Source organism: Crocuta crocuta, unplaced genomic scaffold (assembly GCF_008692635.1).
Source record: "Crocuta crocuta isolate KB4526 unplaced genomic scaffold, BGI_CrCroc_1.0 scaffold445, whole genome shotgun sequence".
Lineage (NCBI taxonomy): Eukaryota > Metazoa > Chordata > Mammalia > Carnivora > Hyaenidae > Crocuta > Crocuta crocuta.
In genome coordinates, this window is record NW_027530847.1 from 3,540,889 (window position 1) to 3,565,497 (window position 24,609).

The 24,609-nt window shown below is 48.4% G+C and overlaps 1 protein-coding gene and 1 long non-coding RNA gene across 6 annotated transcripts in view; one reads left to right on the forward strand and one right to left on the reverse strand.

The window, feature by feature from the left end:
- The first annotated feature begins 5,364 nt into the window (after positions 1-5,364).
- BCL2L1 (BCL2 like 1) overlaps positions 5,365-24,609 on the forward strand; it is a 47,532-nt gene continuing 28,287 nt past the window's right edge. The window contains exons 1-2 of one of the 4 annotated variants that reach the window (XM_077769359.1): positions 5,365-5,439; positions 6,988-7,663. In XM_077769359.1, the coding sequence (XP_077625485.1) occupies positions 7,100-7,663 (564 nt within the window). In that variant the 5' untranslated portion in view covers positions 5,365-5,439; positions 6,988-7,099. Of the gene's footprint in view, positions 5,440-5,477; positions 5,554-5,762; positions 6,675-6,969; positions 7,664-24,609 lie in introns of those variants that run through there. The other 3 variants (XM_077769358.1, XM_077769357.1, XM_077769356.1) reach the window with 3 other exon arrangements.
- On the reverse strand, positions 16,628-19,733 carry LOC144235802 (uncharacterized). 2 transcript variants are annotated; one of them, XR_013336317.1, is made up of 3 exons: positions 19,375-19,733; positions 19,057-19,195; positions 16,628-17,423 (listed from the first exon to the last, which is right to left on the reverse strand). It is a non-coding gene; the product is annotated as an uncharacterized LOC144235802 (long non-coding RNA). The 2 variants fall into 2 exon arrangements; XR_013336316.1 differs by having other exon boundaries at positions 19,057-19,733.

Consider the following 24,609-nt stretch of genomic DNA (forward strand, 5'->3'; position numbering starts at 1 on the left):
TGTTGGCAGGAAGTTTCAGTTCCTCACCTCACATGGGCCTCTCTGCAGGGCTGCTCACAACATGGCAGCGGGCTCCCCCCAGAGTGAGTGACTAGAGAGAGAGAGATAACCTAGTCTTGGAGGTGACACACCATCCCCTCTGCCTTTTGCCATCAGTAGCAAAGACTTGCTCTGATATATCGTGGGAGGGGACCCCACACGAGTATGAACACCAGGAGGAGGGGATCTTTGGGGGCCATCTTGGATGAGGCTGGCAACCACAAACCCTCCATGGTATGTAGATTAGTTGTTCCTGTTTTCAAACTATGTATAAGTGGAATCACACTTCATTATTCTCTTACAATTTTTTTCATGCAACATGTTTCTAAGATTCTTTCATGCTGTATGTAACTAAATCCACTTATTTTCTGTTTGTATCATATTACTATGTATATACCTATTACTATTTGTTTAACCACATTGCTATAATGGACACTTGAGTAGTTCCACACTTCTGCCATTATAAGTGGTACTGCTATAAACACTCCTTAAAAAAAACTTTTTTTTAATTCTCTCTATACCCAACATGGGGCTCAGACTCAGGACCTTGTGATCAAGAGTCACATGCTCCTCCAACCGAGCCAACCAGGCACCCCTGATCCCAAAAACATTCTTATACCTGCAGCAGTACATATGCAAGGGTTATTTTAGAGCATATATCAAAGAAAAGAAGTGTTTGGCATCATCAATTCTAGGTAATAATCCATTTTTCCCCCAAATTATTCCATATTCTTGGAACTTGTCAGATTTTCTCATTTTTGCCAGTCTAGTGGGTGTGAAATGGAATCTCACTGAGGTCTTGATTTTCATTTTCCTTGATAACTAGTGAGGTTGAGCATCTTTTCAGATTTATTGACCACTCTGTTTCCATTTCCCTTTAGCATCTGTGTAAGGATTTTGTCTTTATCACATTGATTTCCTAACCTTTCTCCTATGCATGGTATTTAGAGTTGAGATTGTGTCACATATCTAATTTTGTGTACTTAAAAATTTTTTTAATGTTTTATTTACTTTTTAAATTTTTTTAATGTTTTATTTATTTTTGAGACAGAGATAGAGACAGCGTGAGCAGGAGAGGATCAGAGAGAGAGGGAGACACAGAATCCGAAGCAGGCTCCAGGCTCTGAGCTAGCTGTCAGCACAGAGCCCGACGCGGGGCTCAAACCCACGAACCATGAGATCATGACCTGAGCCGAAGTAGGACGCTTAACCGACTGAGCCACCCAGGCAACCCATGTTTTATTTATTTTTGAGAAACAGAGGGCACAAGCAGGGGAGGGACACAAAGAGAAGGGGACAGAAGATCTGAAGCGGGCTATGCGCTGAGAGGAGCAAGCCCCATGCGGGGCACAAACTCACAAACTGCAAGATCATGACCTGAGGTGAAGTTGGACATTCAACTGAGTGAGCCACCCAGGAGTCCCTAATTTTGTGTACTTTTCTTTTTTTTTTAATGTTTTATTTATTTCTGAGGTGGGGGGGGACAGCATGAGCAGGGGAGGGTTAGAGAGAGAGGGAGACAAAGAATCCGAAGCAGGCTCCAGGCTCTGAGCTAGCTGTCAGCACAGAGCCCAAAGCAGGACGTGAACCCACGAACTGTGAGATCATGACCTGAGCTGAAGTTGGATGCTTAAACCGACTGAGCCACCTAGGCATCCCATGTGTGTACTTTTATTATTTTCATTTAACATTACACCACAAGCATTTCCTCATCATCTAAATCTCAGCAAACATATTTTTAAAAACATGTTTTCCAGGGCGCCTCAGTGGCTTGGTGGCTTAAGTGTGTGACTCTGGCTGAGGTTATGATTTCACAGTTTCTGGGTTCAAGTCCTACGTCTGGCTCTGTGCTGACAGCTCAGAGCCTGGAGCCTGAAGCCAGCTAAGGATTCTGTATCTCCTCTCTGTCCCTCCCCAACTCATGCTCTGTCTCTCTCTGTTTCAAAAATAAACGTTAATAAAACAGTGTTTTCCCATTGAAACAATATAGTCAGATAATACAGAAAAGCATTAAAAAACAAAAACAAAAAACAAAAAAAAGAGAAAATCACCCATAATTTGACTACTCAGCAATAACTACCTTTTGCACTCTGGTATAATTCCTTCTTCTACATTTTGTGTGTAATGCGTATTTTTAAAAATCACAAGTTTTGTAATTTTTAAGTGTTATGTTTGGAGCATTTTTCTACTACATTAAATATTCCTCAGTTACAATTTTAATGTGGGAATTTAACCCATGCAAACCATCACCCTATTTATTGCCCATTTTAGTTTTAATTTTTCCTTCCTCTGTTATAAATAACCTTGCACAAACATCTCTGTGGATAAATCTTTGGATGCATTTCACTTCTTAAATTCAATTGCAATCAAAGACCATTTCTCAATGATCTTCCCAGCCTGGTGTTTAAGGCTTTTGGTAAATATTGCAAAATTCCCTTCCCAAAAGACTCTATCCATCTTTCCAAAATATAAATCTCTTCATGTCCTTTCTGTTCAAAGAACCTGGCTGGCTCCTCTGGTCTGTAAGCAGTGTCCCAAACATGCAAATACACATTTACATTCAGTCTCCACTACCACCACTCCCCTCCCAGCCATCCCAATTTATTTCTAGAACATACCATGGATTCTCAGGTTAGACCTCCATGCCTTTGCTCAGGCAGTGCCCGCCACCTAAAATACCCCTTACCTCCGTTCTCTTCCAGGCAAACCTGTTCTCCTTTTAAGGACCAGTTCAATAAAGCCCGTGTCTCTGGGCAGGGTTGATCTGCCCTCTGCTGGACCCCCAAAGCACATTATAGACTTCCCATGATGATAATTTTCATATTGAACTAATTGTGACACTTGAGGTTTCAAAAAGGAAATCAGATCATATCCTGCCCCAGTTTAAAACTCTCCCATTGAACATAATAGAAAGTTCAGAAACTGGCCCCAATACACTTGGAAATGTAGATTATGATCATAAAGACATATCAAACGAGTTGGGAAAAGATGATAGTAGTGGGGTAACTGGGTAGTTATTTGGAAAAAAAATTGTGGCTTCCTGCCTCACAGCCCATACCAAAGTGACTTTCTGACGGCACAGATTGAAATATAAAATATGAAGCTAGGTGAAAACTAGATGAATACAGAGAATTTTTTTTCTAAAATTGAATTGTAGAAGGTCTTCCTAAGAATGACATAGAACCTGGAAGCCACAAAGGAAAAGACTGATAAATTAAAATACATACAAAATAAAAGTGTGTCCATGGTAATCAATAAACTGGAAAAATATTTACATCTTAGATGTAGAAAAAAAGGATAAAAATTCCTATAAATCAACAAGAAAACGCTCAATGGAAAGACCAACTGAAAAAAAGGGCAAATGAAATAAACAGAGAATGCACCAGAACAAATTCCCCCCAGAAAAAGACTTGTCACTATGAAAAATTGCTCAACTTCACTCTTTGTCAAAAGAAAGAAACAAAGAAAGAAAGAAAAGGAAAAAAAGAAAAAAAAGAAAAGTGCCACTTCATTTTTATCTGACTGGCAATACACTGCAGTTCAGGATGTGAGGAAGACGACACTCTAATAATTTCACTGATGGGAAAAGACAAGCTGGTACAACTGCTGTAGACAGAACGTTGCCAATATCCATTAAAACAAAACAAAAACAAGTTCATATACTCACTTGTAGGTATTCCACTTCCAGGAATGTACCTAACATAAACTCCCACACATGCAAAATAATGGACAAGTTATAGTATTCTTTGTAATAAGAAAGGAATGGAAACAACTCAAATGTACTCACATAGAATATTAGGCAAGTAAATGAAGGCACATCTTTATAAAGTTGTGTGTTGATTTTTAAAATTGAGGTAGACCCGAAAACATAGAGCTCAGCCTTAAGCACAAGATGAAGAAGTGTTTATAGCAAGCTAGCATTTGTGTAAAAAATCTGTGCACATAACTTGCTTGTGAATACGGTGAACAGCTCTGAAAGACTACAGAAGAAATAATGGATGTGGGGGGAACCGTGGATTGGAAAGCATAGGTGGGAAGATGACTTATTTTTCTCATTCTATGCTCTCTGTATTGTTTTTATTTTTTAAAAGTTTTTTTTTTTAGTTTATTTATTTTAAGAGAGAGAGAGGGAGGGGCAGAGAGAAAGGGATAGAGAGAATCCCAAGCAGGCTCTGCGCTGTTAGCACAGAGCTCGACACGGGGCTCGATCCCGCAAACCATGAGATCGCGACCTGAGCTGAAACCAAGAGTTGGACGCTTAACTAACTGAGCCACCGAGGAGCCCTTTGTATATTTTTAATATTCATTGTTCCTGTATACCCGATTTTAATTAATTAATTTAACATAAAACACCTTACAATGTTTAGAGTCAAGTCTAATTCACTTCCATGGTCAACTTTCCAACCTCCTGCCAGCCACATTTCCCCTCCCAAAACATGCTTCTCCGGTTTCTGGAACATGTTCTTCCTGCCTCAGAACATTCTGCATTAAGCTGTTTCCTCTGCCGAGGTTGCTATTCTCTAGGTTCTTACCATGGGTCAGCGTTTTCTTATATTATAAGTCTTGGGTTCTATGTCTCTTTTCCAAGGGGCCACCCCTGGCCACCCCACACAAACAATGGTTGAATAAATGCCTCTCTCACTGGGCTGGCAGGGCAGGGTTTACATCCCTGGTACCTTGAGTACCCAGTCTAAAGCAGCACACTCCCTTCACTCTAGGACAATACCCTGATTTACTTCTTTCATAGCACTCGTCACGATCTGAAATTTCTTCGTTTGTGTATTTTCTTAGTTGTTTACGGTCTCCAGATCAAGGGTTTGAGTCTTCGTGAAAGCCGGGACCAAGTCTTGTCTTGTTTCTATCTTCAGCAACCCAAATAATAAACGTTTATTGAATACATTTATGCAGCATATACTATGGACCACACACGGTGCTACAGATTTTACAAATAACTCTTTCAATCCTCACAATAACAATGAGGGAGGTTGTTTTTAGCCATTTTACAGTTAAGGAGATTGAGGCACAGAGCAGTTGAATAACTTGTCCGACTGACAGAGATGGAAACCCAGACACAAGGTTCTTAGTTACAACGCGACGCTTTTTAGATATATAAACTCACGGATGGATGACACTGACTAAATGAACGAACGGACGAAAATGTGAATATAAACGTTGATTTTCTTTTTGTTTTTTGCGTCTCCAGATTCCCCAGATCTGCCGCAAGGGGGCGCTCCCTCCCAGGTCTTGACGACAGTCCTCAAGGCGCGCACTCCCTTTGCGTCTCGGGCTCGCGCGCGCTGCCGCGGCACCGGAAGTGACTGAGCTTGCAAGTTCCCCCGGTCTCTTCAGGGGAAACTGAGGCCGGCTCGTTCGGAAGAGACAGCGTGAGCCGTCAGCCAGGTAGGCCGGCCCAGGTCCGCAGCGCGGAACTTGGCCACGAAGAGCCCTCGCGTCTGGAAACTACCTGGCCGATGAAGGGGGGACGTGGCCCCCCACGGCTCGCGGGGCTCGCAGGTGAGAGCACCGCCTCCCCTATGCGTGGCAGGCGCCGCGCCCAATGGGAGCCCTCGCCGTCCCGCTTCCGTGCCGACTGGCCTCGCTGATTGGCTACGCCGGAGCGGGCCGCCGGGGGCGAGACCCCTCCTTCTTGAAAGGGCTAGGGGGAGCCCCTGAGGGAGAGCAGTTGCCTGGCAACGGGGCGGTGGCCCGGCGGGTACCCGGCCTAGCGCGCGGGAGAAGCCGCCAGGCCGCAGCCCACCGGCCCCGGGCTCCGGAGAGGTGCAGCCCCCGGCCCCCAAGCCCTCCCGGGGGCGCCAGGAAGCCACCTTGGGCCTGTCCTCAGGAAAACGTGGTCTCAGCTGGGGGGCGGGGGGGGGACTTCGAGCAGGCCTCAGTCCCTCTCCCTGACCCGAGGAGAGGCCCGGAGCCTCACCCTCACCCCGTCTTTGTGCAGGGCGCCGGCGGCCATTGTGTCCGTGCGGGGAATGGAGGACCCGGCAATCCCCCACCGCCGCCGCCACGTCCAGGGCCTTTGGGGAATTCAAAGAAAATCAGCGGTGTTTCTGGGGGGTCCCCGGCCGTCAGCCTCCCGGAAAGGCCCGGGGATGGCCTTTCCGAAGTCAGACCGCAGATCCGAGGCAGTTTCCCCCTCCTTCTGTCCCTTCTCGAAACCTTGAACCCCATTGAGAAGTCCCTTCAGGGTTTCGGAAGCCTTACCCCGGGCTGGTACTTAAATAGAAACGGCGACAACAACAAAAAACCTAAACCCCACACCAGCCACCTCCGGGAGAGTTCTCCTGGCTCCCAGTAGGAGGCGGAGAGCCAAGGGGCGTGCAAGAGCGAGGGGGCTGGGCTCCCGGGTGGCAGGAGGCCGCTGCCGAGTGGCCGCCCTCGATCCGGGCGATGGAGGAGGAAGCGAGCGAGGGGGCCGGTTCCTGAGCTTCGTAATTCCTGTGTCGCCTTCTGGGCTCCCAGCCTGCCGGGTCGCATGATCCCTCCGGCCGGAGCTCCTTTTTTTGCCAGCCGCCGTGAGGCCGGCTGAGTTACCGGCATCCCGGCTGCCACCTCGTCGCCCGACCTGTTACAAAAGATCCGGGGGTTGCACCTGCCTGCGGTCGCCTGAGAAGGATTTGAATGTAGGTGGTGCGGGGGTGGGGATGGGGGGCACACTGCCCGTGCGGGTGACTTTCTGAGGAAGGCATTTCGGAGAAAAGGGGGTGGCTGGGGGAAAAAAAAAAAAAAAAAGCTTGTGCGATGATTCAGAAAGAGCCCACTGGTGCTGGTGCTTTCAATTTGACTTCATTGAAGTCTCCTGGAAGCCAGACCCAGACCTTCCTAAGAGCCACAAAGAAACCAGTTCTGGTACCTCCAGGGGGCAATGGGATATTGTAGGGTAAATGGCATGCGTATTAATTTTTTTTTTCCCTGAAGCTCTTTCTCTTCCATCAGAACCTCATCTTGGCTTTGGATCCCAGAAGAGAACCACTGAGCAGAGACCAGACTCAGTGAGTGAGCAGGTGTTTTGGACAATGGACTGGTCGAGCCCATCCCTATTATAAAAATGTCTCAGAGCAACCGGGAGCTGGTGGTTGACTTTCTCTCCTACAAGCTTTCCCAGAAAGGATACAGCTGGAGTCAGTTTAGCGATGTGGAAGAGAACAGAACTGAGGCCCCAGAAGGGACTGAATCGGAGATGGAGACCCCCAGTGCCGTCAATGGCAACCCGTCCTGGCACTTGGCGGACAGCCCTGCGGTGAATGGAGCCACTGGCCACAGCAGCAGCTTGGACGCCCGGGAGGTGATCCCCATGGCAGCGGTGAAGCAAGCGCTGAGGGAGGCCGGGGATGAGTTTGAACTGAGGTACCGGCGGGCATTCAGCGACCTGACGTCCCAGCTTCACATCACCCCAGGGACGGCATATCAGAGCTTCGAGCAGGTAGTGAACGAACTCTTCCGGGATGGGGTGAACTGGGGTCGCATCGTGGCCTTTTTCTCCTTCGGTGGGGCACTGTGCGTGGAGAGCGTGGACAAAGAGATGCAGGTACTGGTGAGTCGGATCGCAACTTGGATGGCCACTTACCTGAACGACCATCTAGAGCCTTGGATCCAGGAGAACGGCGGCTGGGTAAGGACCACGCCCCTTGTGTGTCCCTTTCCCTTGGTTTCTGGTCACAGAGATCCCTAACAGCTTCTCCCCTGCTTCTTGTTCCGTGGTGCGGGGTGATTCTCGGAGCTACTGTTTGTTAAGGAGATGTGACTGGTCTCCTTGCACTGCAAGAGGTTGGCCGTTCTCAAATACCGATGACCTAGTTCTTGAAGGACTAGGCAGCTCTCATTCTGGTCACCCTCGTGGCCCCACTCTTTCATACTTGGGTTCCCATTTCTAAGCAGAAGAAAACAGCCTGTGTGTTTATGGGGCCCCACATCTTTTCGAGTGGGAAGTCAGTCCAGTGCTCCCCTCAAATGGGTCATCACAGAAAGGGCCGATGAGCATAATGCCTGGGAGCCCCTCCATTCTCAACTCCCCCCAGGATGTCAGTCCTGTCCCGGGCTTCCCTCCCACACATCAAGTTCCCTTTATTTCAGAGTTTGCGTACATGTTCCTCTCCTCTGAGAACAGGGCACGGCCAGGCAGAAGTTCCCACTGGCTGGGATGGCTGAGGATTGTCAGATTTGAGGGCAGTGTAGGCAGTGCCAGTGGGCTGGCCGTGTTTGTGCTGCAGCCCTGTGTCCCTTTGCTCCAAAGTGTGTAACTTTCTGCATGGTTGGCCTTTTTGTGGAGCCCTTGCTGTGTCACGCATTAAGCCTGGGGACTTTGCACCTCGCTGCCCAGGGTCGGTTGGGGAGCCCCAGCTGTTCTGCCTGTTGCTTTCCGGCCAGGGCCCCAGGGCCCTTCGTGGCGCCCCGTGTGCCGGCAAAGCACGCACCCGGTCTTTGGGACGTTGAGAGTCAGTGACAGCCTTCGGGAACAAACTGACCTAGGCTTGAGCGCCAAGCCCGGTCACTTCACCGGCGTTGTGACCTTGGACAGGCCACTTTACCTTGAGCCTCAGTTTCTTCCACTAAAAAAATGCGCTGAGCCCTCTTTGCCTTGCAGCATATTGTAAATCTTGGAGCTGATGTGAGCAGCGACTGGCACCAGCAAGTTTCTGGAGCAGTTGTTACTGGTTCCAGATGCACTTTCTGGGCCCTGGAGTCATGCCTCATTCGTTTCTCAGGGAGGGAGAATCTCTTGCCCATCACCACGTCAGGAGGAGATCGTGGTGAGAGGTTCTTTGCCAGTGGTCATTGGAGGCAATTTTTGCTCTTCCACAGTGAGATCAGTCCTAATTTCCTTGCTTATCCTCCTGCGTAGGGGAGGTGCAGGGCTTATGAGAGGTATTTGGTCCCCTCAGGATACTCAGAAAAATTGAGCAGGCTTTGGGAAACAGGTCATCTGTTGAAGGAGCTGAGGTGGAAGGGGCCACGCACAGGGGACTCTGGAATGTCGAGCATGCAAATTATCCATAGGCTGGGCCTAGGGCGTGGCACCTTCAGTTTACCTCGGAGCAGGAGACCTCCTGGTCTGCCCTGGAACCCTTCCCCCTGTCTTATTTCCCATCTCTTTGCAACTTCATTAACTCTTCCTGCCGCTGGTTCCTGTAAAATACAAAGGGGTCAAGTCAGTAGAGGTCAGATGACTGGGGTGGGGTTGGGGGGAGGTAAAGGTGCAGGGCTCACCAGCCAAGGCTGACCAGACTTGAAAGCCATTCTGTAAATGAACTCCCTGGGGGGATAAATGATTAAATAGTTCCTGTTGGTTTGTGTGATGACCTCGCCTATTCCGTCCTGCTTTGATTCTCTTTGGGGGCAAATATTTGTTCAGCTGATTCCAGGAGGGATGGGATTCCAGCGCTTTAGACACACCCTCTGAGGCATCTCCTAGTAGACTTGGGCCTTATGCCCACCTTGTCCTATGTTGTCTTCGGCCAGTGGTGCTAATACCAGGTGGGCTGTTGCCAGCTGTTAACAAAAGGCAGTTTGGGAGAGGTGCCTGTTCCGTGGGCCAGCCTCTGCGGAGGGCTTCGTGGGTCAGAGACCTGCCAGTCGCCCGGTATTGTACATGGAGAGAGGTTTCAGACACAGCAGCATGGGGCAAGTTCGTCGGATGGCCCCTCGATTGAAATTACATCTTCTGTCTCTTTGCTCAAAGATTTTCAGAGCCCGTTAGATAACATACCATATGCTACTTCCTCTTGGTGGACAGAGGGCTTTGTGTGCAGAAGAGCAAGTTATGTCAGCACCATGTCTGGGCACACATGCCCTCTGAGGCCAGGAGGTAAAGAACATTCGACTGGGGATCCTATGGGTAGAAGCTAGTCGCCCATCCTGTTTGAGCTGCACAGACTGGCTACAGGCACCTCAAAACCTTCCTGGGAGCTCTGGTGAATCCAGGAGTGTAGGACTTACGGGCCATTACCACCTTGGGGTTGGCTCTAAATTTAGCATCCCTACAGGAGAGGTGAAGAAAACGAACCTTTGTGGAGTACATCTTGTTTGAGACATCGTGTTGAGTCTGTCATTTATGCAACCAAAATTTATTGAGCAGCTACCATGAAGCAGGCCCTGTGCTAGGTGCTGACCATAAGCTGCACACGATATCTTCCCTCATGGAAATGACCTGCTATTTCACCCACACGATAACTTTCCAAGGCAGGTGGGTTTATTCCCAGTTTACCTGTGAAACTCCTTGAGAGCTAAATGACTGGCTCCAGGTATCTCTCAACCAGTTAAGTGACTGAGTGAGAATTTATACCTAGGTCAGCCTGACTCCAGAGCTTGAAGCCTTTTCCGTCTGTATCAGGCTGCCCTAGGTACTGTAAGAAAGTGACCCAGCCATCCTGGCACAGAAAGCCAGAGATACGGTAAGGCCAAACCAAACATGCCTGTGGAGGGACTCAGCCTGGTCGGCGACGCTGACACTGTTCAGGTAGCTGCGGGTAGAACAGTGCCTTTGTTGGCAGTAGCAGGTTCCCAAAGGCTGTGTGTAGCCTGATTCTGGCACTGGTAAAACTCAAGTGGGCATCAAGGTTTTGCCCAGCCAGAGTGACCTTCTTGTTAGTGTTTTCATTGTCCTACCCCCTCAGGCTCTGCCAGTAGATCAGTATCATGTGCATGTGGGGAGAGGTAGCCTGCTTCAAATCCACCTACTTAATTGTGGGTGAGTTCCAAGGACTGGAATTTCAGTCTTAGCCACACCACTGCCTTACTGGAGCCCCATGGCAAGGTGCTGGACCTGTTTGTCTCTTCCATCCATCTCTCCCACCTGTAAAATAGAATAATGATAGCCCCCTGCCAGCTCCTGAGATAATCGTCTAGATTGGAGCATGATGTGACCTTCCCTATAGGAACAGAGTGTTTCTGGGGCTTTCCAATGGGAATGTGGACAGTTTTAGGGTGAGGGCCCAGGTAGCCTAGACCATTTTGGGATCGCTGTCCCTGGGAAGCCCCTAAGCTTGATAGAAACACCATTGCTGAGAGCAATCAACAGTATGTGGGGAGAGGAAACAGAACTTGGCCTTTCCCAGGTTGCATGGCTCTGTGGTCTTCTAGTTTCTATAGATTTCTTCTTGCCTCTTCTGGCTTCTTTGGCATGGGTACATGTGTAGCTGAAGCACCTCAGTGACCTTTGCAGATCTCGGCAGCTGCTGGCAGTTCTGCGGTTTTCTTGGGGAAACCCCATTAGAAACCCCAAACGTGGAAATTTTTAGTAATCTCATTCAGGTCCCAAAGTGAGGTCGAAATGTCTCAGGGACTCCACCTCAAAGCACCCAGTTCTTCTGGACGTACATTTGAGGTTGCTTTTAATTCTGTCACTGTCACAGAATTTTCCAGACTTCCTGGGACTAATTTCCCCCGTGGCCCCACAGAGCACTTCAGCTTCTGCTAGAAAATTACCCAGGTGTTTTTTCAGGGGGTCTCGACAAAACCCAGAGGATTTTCTTGTCTTTTGTGGGGGCAGTCAACCACATTTGTTTGGGCTGCCGGAAGCAGGGGTTGTCAGCTGTCAGTTCCCCAACAGGGATCAGTCCTGAGGCCAGTGGGCTTCAGCATTTTCGAGTACCCACAGCCTTCCGTCATGGGGCTTTCTTTCAGCAACCGTGGTCTTGTCTGGGTTTAGCATGGATAGATTTAGGGGTAATTCCCATTGAGCTGCTCTCTGACAGAAGCATAATCTCCTACTACCTTAATTAGCAGGGCCCGTCCCCTCCCCCAACCTCCAACCTAATTCCACAGAGTCCTCCCTCGGGACTCCCTCTCTTTTCTTTGAAGGAGTCACTCTGCTCCTGGAGCCACTTCTCTTCTGTCCCTCTAGCCGACAGTCTGTCTTCCCCATTCCCAGTTGGCAGACCTGAGTCAGACAGTCCCACGGGGTCTTTTTGTTTAGCCTGGGGAAGAGAAGACTCAGGAGAATATGATCACCAGTTTCAAATATCTGGGAAGAGGGGCTGACCTTTTTTATTGGTAAAGTACGCAGCAGAATTCAAATAAATGAAAGAAGAATAACAGTGGTAGTACTAAATGAGTGTAAAGAAGACATTTCTAACACGATCATATCGCTGCCAGATTTAGGTGTTTCCTGAAGGTCAAGTCTGCATCTCATCCATACTCGTTTCCTCAGCACTGAGCAGAGGCCCTGGCCATAGCAGGTACCTAATGAAAGAGATGCCCACCACATTTCTGAAGAAACAGGCAGTTAGCAGACCGGAAACCAGAATAATAGTAATGGGAACTCCTTTAGCTGATAGTTCAGTCATTGATTCAGACGGTATTTATTGAGCTTCTATGCACAGGCTGTCCTAGGTACTCGGGATACTGCCTTAAGTAAAACAAAGTTTCTGTCCTTGTTAAGCTCACATTCTATTGGGGAGAAACAGACGACAAATATGTAGCTATACATCTATATATGTAATATATCAAATGAGAGGAAGCGCTATGAAGAAAATAAAGCAGGTTGAGGTATAGGGCATGCCTAGCAAGGGAGGTGGGGCTGCAGTTTTAAGAGTGGTTAGGGAAGGCCTCACCAAGGTAATATTTGAGCCAAAACCTGAAGAATGTGGTGGGAGAAGAAATAGCAAGGAGGAGAGTGGTTGGGATCGAGGTGGGGAGAGGTGGCCAAAGGCCAGGTTGCACAGGGCATTACAGGCCAGGGTGAGGACTTGGCCGTGGTTGAATGCGTGAGAGGCCAGGCAGTAGTTTGGAGCAGGGTTAAAGTGATCTGAATTCTGCAAGAGCTGTAGCCAGGAACCCAGTGATGAGGGTGGTGCAACTGCCAGGTTAGAAAGAACAGTGGTTTGGATCGGGAGATGGAGGTGAAAGTTGTAAGCAGGGACTAAGAGATTACGGCCAACCTTGCACACAGCCTATTGATGGAAGCCACATTTCTTAACCACTAGGAGGTCATTAAATCAAGGCTAAATAAGCAAGATGTTCTTCAGGGATCGTTCTCTCCAAATGGGGTATCCTGAATGGTCCTCCTCCATTCTAGCAATATTTCTGTCTGAAACATTGTCTGAGCTTGGGTCCCAGCTCACTCACGTCTAGCTGTGTGACCTTGGGCAAGCTCTTTGAATTCTCTGAACCTTGGGGAAAGTATTACCTGCTTCATCAAGTCATGACAAAGATCTCAGAGAAGCATATGCCCAAGATGTGTAGAGCCTGGCACGCGTTGTTATCATAATTCTCATCATCTTCGCCTCAGAACTCAAGTCAGAAACCCATTCAGCATCCATTCTCCTGTTTTGGACTCCATACCCCTCCAGCCCGTCCTCAGGGCAGGGTCCTAGCCATCTCGTTCTGCTCTGACTCTCTGTCTTACCTTGGCCATCTCACTTCACCCCCAGGCTCCAGTTTCCCCCCTCATCTGCAGGATGGAGGGTTGAGGTGGACAGTCTAGGAATCCTGGTTGTCCCTTAAGCCTTGTGGCCAGTTCCACCATTAAAGCCTTTGAGTTACATCGGAGGATAGCTCTTGCCTGTCAACAGCTGCAGCACTTAAACTGCAAAAATTAAGTAATTCCAGTGTCGATATAGGGTAATTTCTCATGACCTCGTGATACTAACATTCTACATTTATGTAGCACTTTGCAACTCCGAAAGCGCTTTCACGTCCACCTTGCCTTTTTGATGCCTAGAGCTACCCAGGGAGGTGAGCAGGAGGGAAATCAGGCTGAGGAAGGTGAAATGGCTTGCCCCAGGTTACACATCAGGAGGAAGATGGAGGGTTTGGGTTTTTGGATCACTGGATCACTTAACTTGCTGCGTGACCGTGGACAAGTCTTGTAACTTGTAAGTGGCCGTAATAACAATGCCTTGTCCTGAAGACTCAGTGAGTTAATCCGCTTCTTAACATTCTCAGAGTAGTGACTATGAGTGTCCACAGCACACAGCAGCCTCATCCTAGGGCTCCTTCTGGCTTCCCATTTATTACATATTGATTTTTGCAAACAGTGTTTTTGCAGAAAGAAACTGCCTCTGGGACCTTCTGGTACTTGGTTTCATCCCTGATGAGACTCTCAGGCCAAGCCGGAGCCTTACAGCTAGCTCTAAGCTACAGGGCTTTTTGGGCAGACTCCAGAGCTCCCCTCGGAACTAGAGGTTTTTCTCTCGCTCTTCAGGAAATGCCTTTGCAATGACTTCCACAGACTGCTTCCTGTCCCAGCCCTGCAGCCGATTCCTGCTGGTGAGAGTGTAGAAACTGGAAAGTAATGTCCCTAAAGACTTCCCCCTCCCCACAAACGACTGTTTTTGGATGTGTCCCTCCCTTTCCTCTTGTCAGTTACTTTCTGTGCTCCTTCCCCCTTCACCTGGATTCTCTCTACAACCCTTGGTCAACTCTTTTAAGACTTGAACATCCATTTCCACCTAGTTCTGTCAGGCTGTCCCCCCACCTCCCCATCCTGGAGGCTGCCCAGAACTCCGTCTCTCTCTCCCAGGCTCCATCACTCAGTAGCAGTTTCAGTCTGGGTCTCCCCCTAGAGGGACATTAAGCCTGTCACTTTCGGTGCCTTGTATCATCCATTAACCCTGAGTTCCCCCCAGAGGTCCCTGCCCCACCCCCCACACGGGATGGAGACTGCTGAGAGATCTCAGAGGTGTGGCACATAGAAACCCTGCCTCTTGGAGACTGATGGCAGAGGGTAGAGTGAGGTGGAGCCAGCCCCTCCCCCTTCACCTTTCAGGAGGGAGCTAGAAGGTTGAAAACCTTGTTGGACAACCATCTGAGGAATGGGAGCTAGCTTGGGAGGGGATTGGAACGCACTCAACTATGCCTCAGATCCTTTGTTCCGCTCTTGAAAGGGAAACATTCCCCTCCCTCCTCCCAGGCCACACACACGTGCCTTTGTTCCCCCGGTCAGGCCAGGCAGAGCCAGGAACACAGTGTCCCTTCCAAGGAGCCTGACTTGTCTCCCCAGAGATTGGCTTCCTGGTCAGCAGGATTGAGATTTTTGCTCAGGGGCACCNTCTCAGAGGCTGAAAACTTGCCTACAGAGCTGTCCAGGGACTTCCCTGGAATTACTCCCCGGGATGCCCACATCCCAGAATTACACAGTCCCTCCCTCTTATTCCACTTGGTGATTAGTATTATTGTTAACATTACTATTAATAGCACCTGACATTTATCAAGTGCTTGCTCGATGCCAGGCATTGTTCAAAGCGCTGTATATGTATTTATTCCACTCGCCTCGCAGCACTTTGAAGTTGGTACTATTATTAACCCCATTTTACAAATGAGGAAACTGAGGTACAGAGAAGTTAAGCAACTTATGCAAGGTAGCACAGTTAGTAAAGTGGCAAAGCCTGGGACCGTAGCTTTCAAGCTCCCACTTTTAAATATTCTGCCCCCCCCCACACACACACACACACTGTGCCAGTGTTAGATGATGGTGGCCACTCATGTGACAGGCCTTTTACCAACATCATCTCTGTGCTACTGTCCCAACAACTTTACAGGACACTGAGATTTGGAGGGTTTAGTTAGCAGGAGGCAGAGTCGGGATTTGAAACCAAGACTGTCTTACTCCAAAGTCTGTGTTCTTTATCTCTGCCCTCCTTAAACCCTACAAGGTTATCTTCGTTCTATGGCTGAGAACACTGAGGCTCAGAGAGAAGTGACGTGTCCTGGGCCTCATAAGCTAATACCAGGGCAACCTGGGCTCAAGCTCGAGGTGACACTTTCAACACTTTACTGCCTTAGTAGTCTGTAGCATGATGATAGTAGCTTTTTATTTTTATTTTTATTTTTAATTTTTGAGAGAGACAGAGACAGAATGTGAGTGGGTTAGTGGCAGAGAGAGAGGGAGACACAGGATCCGAAGCAGGCTTTAGTCTCCGAGCTGTCAGCACAGAGCCCGACGCGGGGCTCGAACCCACGAACTACAAGATCATGACCTGAGCTGAAGTCGGATGCTCATCCGACTGAGCCACCTGGGCGCCCCTATGATAGTAGCTTTTGTGTGCATGCAAACGCTGTATAATTTACCTGCCGCCTTGTATATATCATTTCACAGTGAGGTAAGTGAGGTGGGTATGTTTAGTCCCGTTTCAGGAAAGAAACTAAGGCAAGGTTTATCCCACAGTAAATGGCAGAGTCAAACTTACAGGCCTTTCTGGCTTTTAATGCCTGAATGTTATCTATGATGCCCGCCTTCCCTAACGCTGTTCATCTCTTTGAGCTGTCCTTAGAGTTTTGTTGCATTTGTTGAGGCAGCAAATACTGATGAATGCTTTATACGTGCTAAGTGCTGGGGATACTGTGGGTATTGGGGTGAGTGGACCTGGGTCCCATCCTTCTGCCACCTCAGTCGGGCTATATGTGCCATCCGTCTACCCCCTCCATTGTGCCTCCACCAGGCAAGGTTCATTATAGTTAGTGTGTACTGATCACATGCCACACACCCATAGGTAAAACTCTGGACTCAGATTTGAAGCTTAGATTGATCTCTTGCTCTACTACCTAAGTACTAGGCATATCAATTTTCAAATTCTCACCCTTGAATCTGAGAGAATAGCACCAACCCATCAGAGTAAGGGAGGCTTAAGCAAGAAAGTGAAATGTAAAAGTGCTTTTTAATAATAATAACAGATGGTATGTATTGAGTGTTTACTCTGTGCCAAGTGCTGCATTGATGCCCTTGACATAATCATCTTGTTTGATCCTCACAACCGTGTCACGACAGAGAATCCAGAGCTTCTAGAGGCTCTGTAACATGTCCACACTGACATACCTTGTAGGAGGCAGGTCTGGGGCTCACACTCAGACGTATCTGGTGCCAAAGCCTACCCTCAAGCCACTGTGTCATTGCTTCTTTGCAGGTCTGGACTGGCTTATTTCACCCTGCGTTCCTGGCACAGGGCCTGAGGTTGGGTAAGGGCTTGGGCAGCATCTGCTCAATGAACATGGAGGGTTATTATTAGATGCAGGTTAGGTGACAAGAATGCCTCTGTTCCTAAGGAAGCAAACTCATTTGCAGCAGGAGGAATGGACCCGAACCACTTGGTGAAGGGCTCTGGGCAAACTGTGCCAAATCTGTGGTGTCGTTTCCAGAAGCAGAAGAGGACAGACCCACTGGCTGCATCCCACAGATGCCCTGGAACTCTGCCAACCCAGTCCACTTCCACCATCAGCTATTCAGTGGATGACTCGGTCCAGAGGTCTCCACTCTTGGGCTGCATTATCAACATGCGCCTTCTCCTTTGCCAGCTGCTCTGCCAAGCCAGACCCTCTCCTGTGCCACTAGTGGAAAGTGTCAGGAAGGGGAATGAGCACTAAAGGCTTGAACGATAGCTTTCTCAGCAGTGTAGCTTTGTGCAGTGCACTTCACCCTGAGCCCTCAGTTTCTCCGTCTGTAAAGTGAAGATAAGAGTCATCCCTCGATGAAGATAATAGTAGTAATCTCTTTCTCATAGGCTTTCTGGGTTTCTTTAGCCTGGATCACTCTTCTCCTAGATCTGATCAGGACTGTCATCTTACCATTTAAGTCTCAGCTGAAATGATCACCTCTTGAGAAGCCACCTATGTTTACATGTTTACTGTCTGTCTCCTCCAGTAAAATCCCCTAGAGTGTGCAGGAGTTTTGCCTCATTTTTTCCTTCATCCCCAGCCTCCAGCAGAGTGCTTGGCATGTAGGAGACATTCAGCACATATTTGTTAAATGAGTGAGAGATCCTGTAGCCCACCTAGCACAGAGCCCGACATAGTATTAGGCATCATTATTACCTGTTAGGAAGATGTGGACCATGAAGGCGTATGGCAGGTGGAAGGAATGTGACAGGGACAGCCTCGGTAGGTAAGAACTACTCGGGCGGATCTAGAGGACCGAAAGTGTATGATGTGTTTGGGAGGCAGTGAGCAGGCAGACTGGCTGAAGAGGGTCTGGGCTGTCCAGTAGAGCTGGTCGGGGAGGAGGGAGCAGTGACTGATGGCAGAAGCCCCTGGGCAGAGGGATGGGGATGGTTGACAGTACAGGTGGCCCAACGGGGAGAGGCCCAGCACTGGAGGGATGCAGCCAGGTCTCCAGAAACCCCTGGGAAAGAGAGTCTTGCCAGCTGGGCCACAGCAGGGAAAACTGCAGGGAGATAAAAGCCAGAGGCACCTGCGACCTGTGGATCAGGTAGACTGCCCTGGTTGTTATTTTGGGGCTCGGGGCAGGTGCAGATTCAAAGGCTTGATTGAAGCCTTTTGGCAACTCTTGTCTCAGTAGGGTAAACATCACCTGTCTCCTGCCACCTGTGGCAACAATGCCAGGAAGGTACCCTCGGAAGGCCCGAAGGGGCCCAACTTTCCTGCTGCCCTCATGGAGCAAGAACTACCCACCAGGAGAGGCCACTCCTTCCCTGTCGTACAAGCCCCTTTCTGAAGGGCTCAGGTGGCTTGTAAGATACCTTGTGCCCAGGAGGCCCCCCATGGTTCTGGCCCGTGGAAGGCAGGGGCAGGGCTTTGGAAGCCGTTGACAGCTGGGCCCAGCTGGGGGAAGGGATCAGTTTGGGAGCAGGTGCAGATTTCAGGGAGGGCGGGGCCTGAAGGGAAGTAGGGATCTTGGTAGACTACAGAATTTCCCTCCCCATCCCCCCACCACAGCTGGCTTCTCTAGGAACCTGATGACCTAGTTACAGTGCTTAGAAATGGGTAGCTTAGCTTGCAATTTAAGGCCATACTAGTCTCTCCTTTCTGGGGCTTCTTGGGTCCAAAAGGTGCCTGGCATTCCCCCAAGGGGGCTCCGTGCGAAGGACATGCACCGTATCACATGTCCAGGCTTCTTGTCCAAGAAAGGAAAGAACCAATCAGGCTTCTCCCTTCTTTCCTGATGGGCCCTCCACCCACCCAAGGGAGAAAAGACTTCCCCCGCCCTTACCCTTGCCCACTTCTTTCTCTCTCCAGGGGGTTAATGGGTGGCAAACAAAGGTCATGCACTTCTTCCCTGGAGGTTCAGTGGAGAGGGAGAGACAGCTTGAGCATACCTGACCATTTCCTCCTTACCTCCTCATCCATGTGATGTTCAGACTGGATGCAAGGGGGTGAACAAGAATCTTCTGGGGGCTCTGGAGGCTCCAGCCCTCCCAGGCAATAGCTACTCCTGGTATTCCTGGTGTCTGCCTCCTTCAGACAGATTCCATCCCTGTTAAGAGGCACAAAATTTGGCAAACCAGTACCGAAGCCTCCTTGCTCTGTAGTTATCCTTGGACAAATTACTTAATCTCCCCTAGCCTTAGTTTCCTCATCTATAAAAAGGAGATAATAATACACAGTGCTTTTCTTGAAAGACTCTTAGGAGCATGAAAATAACTGGTAAGACACCTGGAACACTGAGCATGGAGGCTGGCATATAGTCATTACTCAGTGTGACAGCTGCTGTGAGTGCTGTTATTGTCCGAGTGTCTTCCCAGGTAATCAGGTTGCTGTGATCACCATTGGCGCTACTCTCCAATAGCAAACTTTTAGTCTGAGAGAGTGCATGGGTATCCTTTGAACCAAGAGCTTGGAGATTTTAAGATTCCTGAAGCTGAGACCAGTGGTCCATAACCTTGTCCTCCACCTCCTCCACAAGTGCCCAGGTCATGCTCTGTTCACAGGAATCGTGCGGGCATTTGGCAATAGGGCATATTTTCTTCGATCTTTGCTGAATACCTCCAAGAAGGCCGGGCCCTCCTTCTCTGCTTTATTTACTGCTGTATCCCTAGAACCCACTATAGAACCTGGAACACAGAAGACACTCAGTCATTATTTGTCGACTGAGGGGAAGGCTTTGTGAGTTGAATATTTAAAGTATATAGGAGCTGGGGCACCTGGCTGGCTCCATCTGGAGCATGTGACTCTTGATCTTGAGGTTGGAAGTTTGAGCCCCACGTTGGGTGTAGAGAGTACTTAAAAATAAAGTCGTTTAAATAAAATAAAAATATAAGTACAGAGAAGCACAGCTAACATACGGTAGGTGCGTGACATGTGTTCGGATGATTAAACAAGGTGTTGTGAGGCCTCTGGGTTTTTCCAGGACGGCTTTGCTCCTTGTTTGCTGTGTGGCCATAAGCCTCTTGCCCAAGCTCTGCCTGTTGCCTCATCTGTTGCAGAAAGATAACACTGGCCTTGCCTCCCTCATGGGCTAGCTGTGAGGCCCAGGGAGATGATAGATGAAAAAGCACTTTGAGAACTATAAATATTTGGTCTTGTTGCTGCTCCCTGACGAGGTCACCGCCATAGCTACGTCGTGTGTTCGTTCAACCAACAGGCCTGTTTCGAGTGGAAGAATAGCTGGCTCTCTCGCTTCTCCCGCTTCACAAGTTTGGACCAGTTACTTTACTTCTTTAAGTTTGGACATCTATTTTTTTTTTTTAATTTTTTAATGTTTTATTTATTTCTGAGAGAGAGAGAGACAGTGTGAGCAGGGGAGGAGCAGAGAGAGAGGGAGACACAGAATCTGAAACAGGGTCCAGGCTCTGAGCTGTCAGCACAGAGCCTGACGCGGGACTCGAACCCACGAACCGCAAGATCATGACCTGAGCCAAAGTCGGACGCTTAACCGACTGAGCCACCCAGGAGCCCCTAAGTCTGGACATCTATAAAATGGAAATAATATTCTTTCCACAGGATTGTTGGGAGTTAGCCGAAAGCAAGGTCCTCTGAACATATTGAGGCTGCAAACTGTCTCTCTTGCTGTCGTCAACTAAGATTAGGCCAGCCTTTGGTGGCTGAGGGTTTAGTGACATAAGCCATTACATGCCTTCTGTAGTCAAATTACCAAGAAAGGCCAGAAGTCTTGAGTGTGACTCAAATGGGAAGTAGAAATGAGTGTTCCCTCCTAACCCCAGGATGTCCACGCCTGCTGGACAGGATGAGCTGGACTGCTGAGTGGGAGAGCTGACCCAGCCAGGATCAGTGCTGCTTAAACATAAACCCATGAGGCCCAGTGGGCCTCACCCCATACTCTCCTCTGATTCAGAACAAGAACAACCACCCCTTGTTCTACCCACTCTCTGTCTGCTACTCACCCAGAAAAATTTCCCTTTGCTCCTAGCACCCATGTTCATATGAAGCCCCAGGGGCTACCGTATCAAGGAAATCTTCAGGGAGTCCTCAGAAACAGCCCTTTGGGGCAGGGTCTAGTGAGGGAGCCCAAGTCTCAGCTCAGGGTCTCCTGGGACTGGGTCAAGCAGCAGGTGCAGGCGTGAGGCCCCAGGCTGGTGGCTAAGTGACGAAACTGAGAGATGTATAGGGCCAGACAAGAGCCAACCTAGAGGAAACTGCCTGCCTGTCCAGGCAGGTGTGTGGGCACCTGGGGGCAGTTTCTGGTCTGAGTTAGTGGTGGAAGTTGGCCTTCCAAATGAGTACTCCAAACCTCAGTGAGGGAAGCCCATGGAACTCAGGGCAGAGCCTGCAGTTGGCACCCAAGTCAGTACCTTTGAACCCCTGTCCACCTCTTCTGGTTGAAAGAAGCCCTTACTCTGGGCTCCATGGCGCTCCTTCTAGAAAGTCTCTAGGGACAATGAAGTAATAATCATAGCTCCCTTTATGGGGCCCCTGCTGTGGGTTGAGCACTACAGCGGGGGCTTTTTAAGAAAATGAGATCATATTGTTATTGGAAGTATGGGCTATGGAGTCAGACACAGCTGAATTTGAATCCAGGCTCCATCAAGTACCAGCTCCTTGACGTTGGGCACATTCCTCCCCTTCTCTGAGCCTCTGAAAAATGGAGATAATAATACCTGCCTCAGTTTTTTGTAAGGATGAAATGAGATCATATGTATCAAGCTCCACACAGATGTTAGAGTAATTTTAACAATAATATTTATTGTGTAATCGCATGTAAGTGTTCATATGTATTCTCTGAATTCTCAAAGTAGTACCATTGAGGTAGGTACTCTTCTTATTCTCATTTTACAGAGAAAAGTGAGGCATAGGGAATTTTAAGGGATTTGCCCAAAGATGCACAGCTACTGAGTGGTGAAGTCATGATTTGAACCCAAGCCTGTTGGTTCCAAAGCCCACATGTTCTACCTCTGGATAAGGAGGGCCCAGTAAATGTTGCTGCTGTTACTCTTGCATCCAGCATTGTAGCTGCCTGTGGTTTTGGCCTATCTGCTGAATTCTGAGCTCAGTGAAGGCTCGAAACCCATCTTAATCACCTTGCATCCCCAAAGACCAACATAGTACTCATAGTACTCATTAATATTTGCTTAATGGCTGAGAATATTCCCCATCTTCATTAATCAATCAGTAGCTCTTTATCGACCATTTCCTCTAGGCTAGATTTGAACTAAATCCTGGGAGGAATGCAAAGTACAAGTCTGCCTCTGTAAACGGAAGATTGGGTGTGTGTATGGTTGGGTGGGGGGAGCATTCCAGAGCGCTGTGTCATTGGCAGAAACTTCCACACAGGAGGCAGAAACAATACAGGTGGCTTGGGGATGTTTTCCAAGCTGGGATTCCCACCCCTCCCTGACTGGGCCACTCCCTCCATCTTCTGCAGAACAAGGTGGCACAGATTCCCTACTCCTGCCTTAGGCAGAAGCCACTCCTCCTCTCTGCGCCCTCTCCAGCAAGGAGGGTGCATCCTTCTTGCTCCTGCAACCAATTCATGGAAGCCTGGAATGACAGGGAAAGAATCAGAAGTTTGGAGCTGGGAAGGGACCTTAAGAAAATCACTACTGCCTGGGCACTGCAGCCGGAGCCGTCTTTTAAAAACCAGGCACAGGGGCGCCTGGGAAGCTCAGCTGGTTAAGTGTCTGACTCTTGGTTTCAGCTCAGGTCTGATCTCACAGTTTGTGAGTTCGAGTGGAATCTGCCTCTGTACTGACAGTGAGGCGCCTGCTTGGGATTCTCTCTCTTTCTTTGCCCCTCTGCCACTGATGTGGGGTGGGGGGGGGGGGGGGGGTGTGTGGGTGCACACACGCTCACTTTCTCTCAAAATAAATAAACTGGAAAAACTTTTTAAAAACCAAGTTCAGATCTTATCACATTCTTGCTTACAAACCTCCACCCACTTGGAATAAAACCCAGAGTCCTTACCAAGTCCGCTAAAGCCTGCATGATCTGGTCCTGGCTGCCTCTCCCATCCTCCCTCCACGCCTCCACTCCCTCTCTGTACCCAGACCTCAGAGGCTCCTGCTGTTCCTGGTTCCCACCACACATGTCCCTGCCTTAGGGCTTTTGTAGTTGCTGTTGCCACTCCCTAGAATGCTCTGCCCTGGTGTATGGCTTACCGGTTCTTTCCATTGACTCAGCTCCCAGGTCACTACCTCCAAGAGGTTCTCTTTGACCTTTCATCTAAAGTAGCTGAGCTACTTGATTTTAGTCTTTCACCTACTATATTATCTAGTCTTTTACCTGCTTATATTTTTGTCATAGCACTGATCTCCGACATTTTTCTTTTGTGTGTTTACTTGGTTTTTGTCTGTTTCTTCTACTGGAATACAAGCCTCATGATTATAAAGACTTTGGTTTGTTCATTATTTTATCTGTAGTTCCTAAAACTGGTCCTTGCAGGTAGTAAACATTCAGTGAATGATTTTGGGACAAATGACTGAGCAGATGAGCAAACCTGAGGTGGTGTTTTCATTTTATACATGAGAAAACTGAGGTCCAGAGAAGTGAAGCCAATAAGAAATGAGAGTGGTGTTTCAACTCCTCTGGAATGCTAAGCGCCGAGCCACTGTGTTCAGTGATTTACTTGCATTATCTTTGTTACTTCTCTTTCTTATAATAAGTTGTTTGGAACATCATTTTTTGTATACCATTAGAGCATTTAAAAGAAAATTAGAAGGGCAGCTCAGTCGGTTGAGCATCAGACTCTTGATTTCAGCTCAGGTCATGATCCCAGAGTTGTGGGATCAAGACCCACGATGGGCTCCTCACTGAGTGTGGAGCCTGCTTAAGATTCTTTCTCCCTCTGATCTTTTTTTCTCTCTCTCTTTCTCTCTCTCTCTCCAAAAAAAAAAAGAAAAAGAAAAAAGAAAACTAGACCAACTCTTATTTTTTATTGGAACCTCATTCTGTTTTACAAAGAGTTGGAGGCAACTTAGGAAAATTCATGTAACTAGAAGGATTTAGACATCAGGTGAAAGAAAAGTATGGGTAAGAAAACAAGAGCCAGAACTAAAATAGGTTCCACAGAAATGGATACATGAGTCCCTTTGAACTGAGCAAAGTTTTCCTACTGTTGTTACAATTGATAACTAAATTATGCCTATATTCTTAAAAATGCTTTTTTATTTTTTATTCCAATCATGGGGCACTTAGCTGGCTCAGTTGGTGGAGCATGCAGCTCTTGATCTTGGGGTTATGAGTTTGAACCCCACGTTGGACATGAAGCCTACTTTAAAAATAAAATCCAGTCACACACATGACCTTGAGATTGTCCCAGACTGCATATAATAGTCCAAGAATTGTTGGCTTCCTCACCACCTCATCAGCTGGGCTCCTGGACTAAGGCAGCAGTCTCTTCCTTCTCATTTACCAGAAGAGCCGGTCCAGCAGGGAGGAGCCTGGCCCTTGCCCCAACCCCAGCTTTGTCTCAAAGAGAGCCTTTTCCCCAGAAGA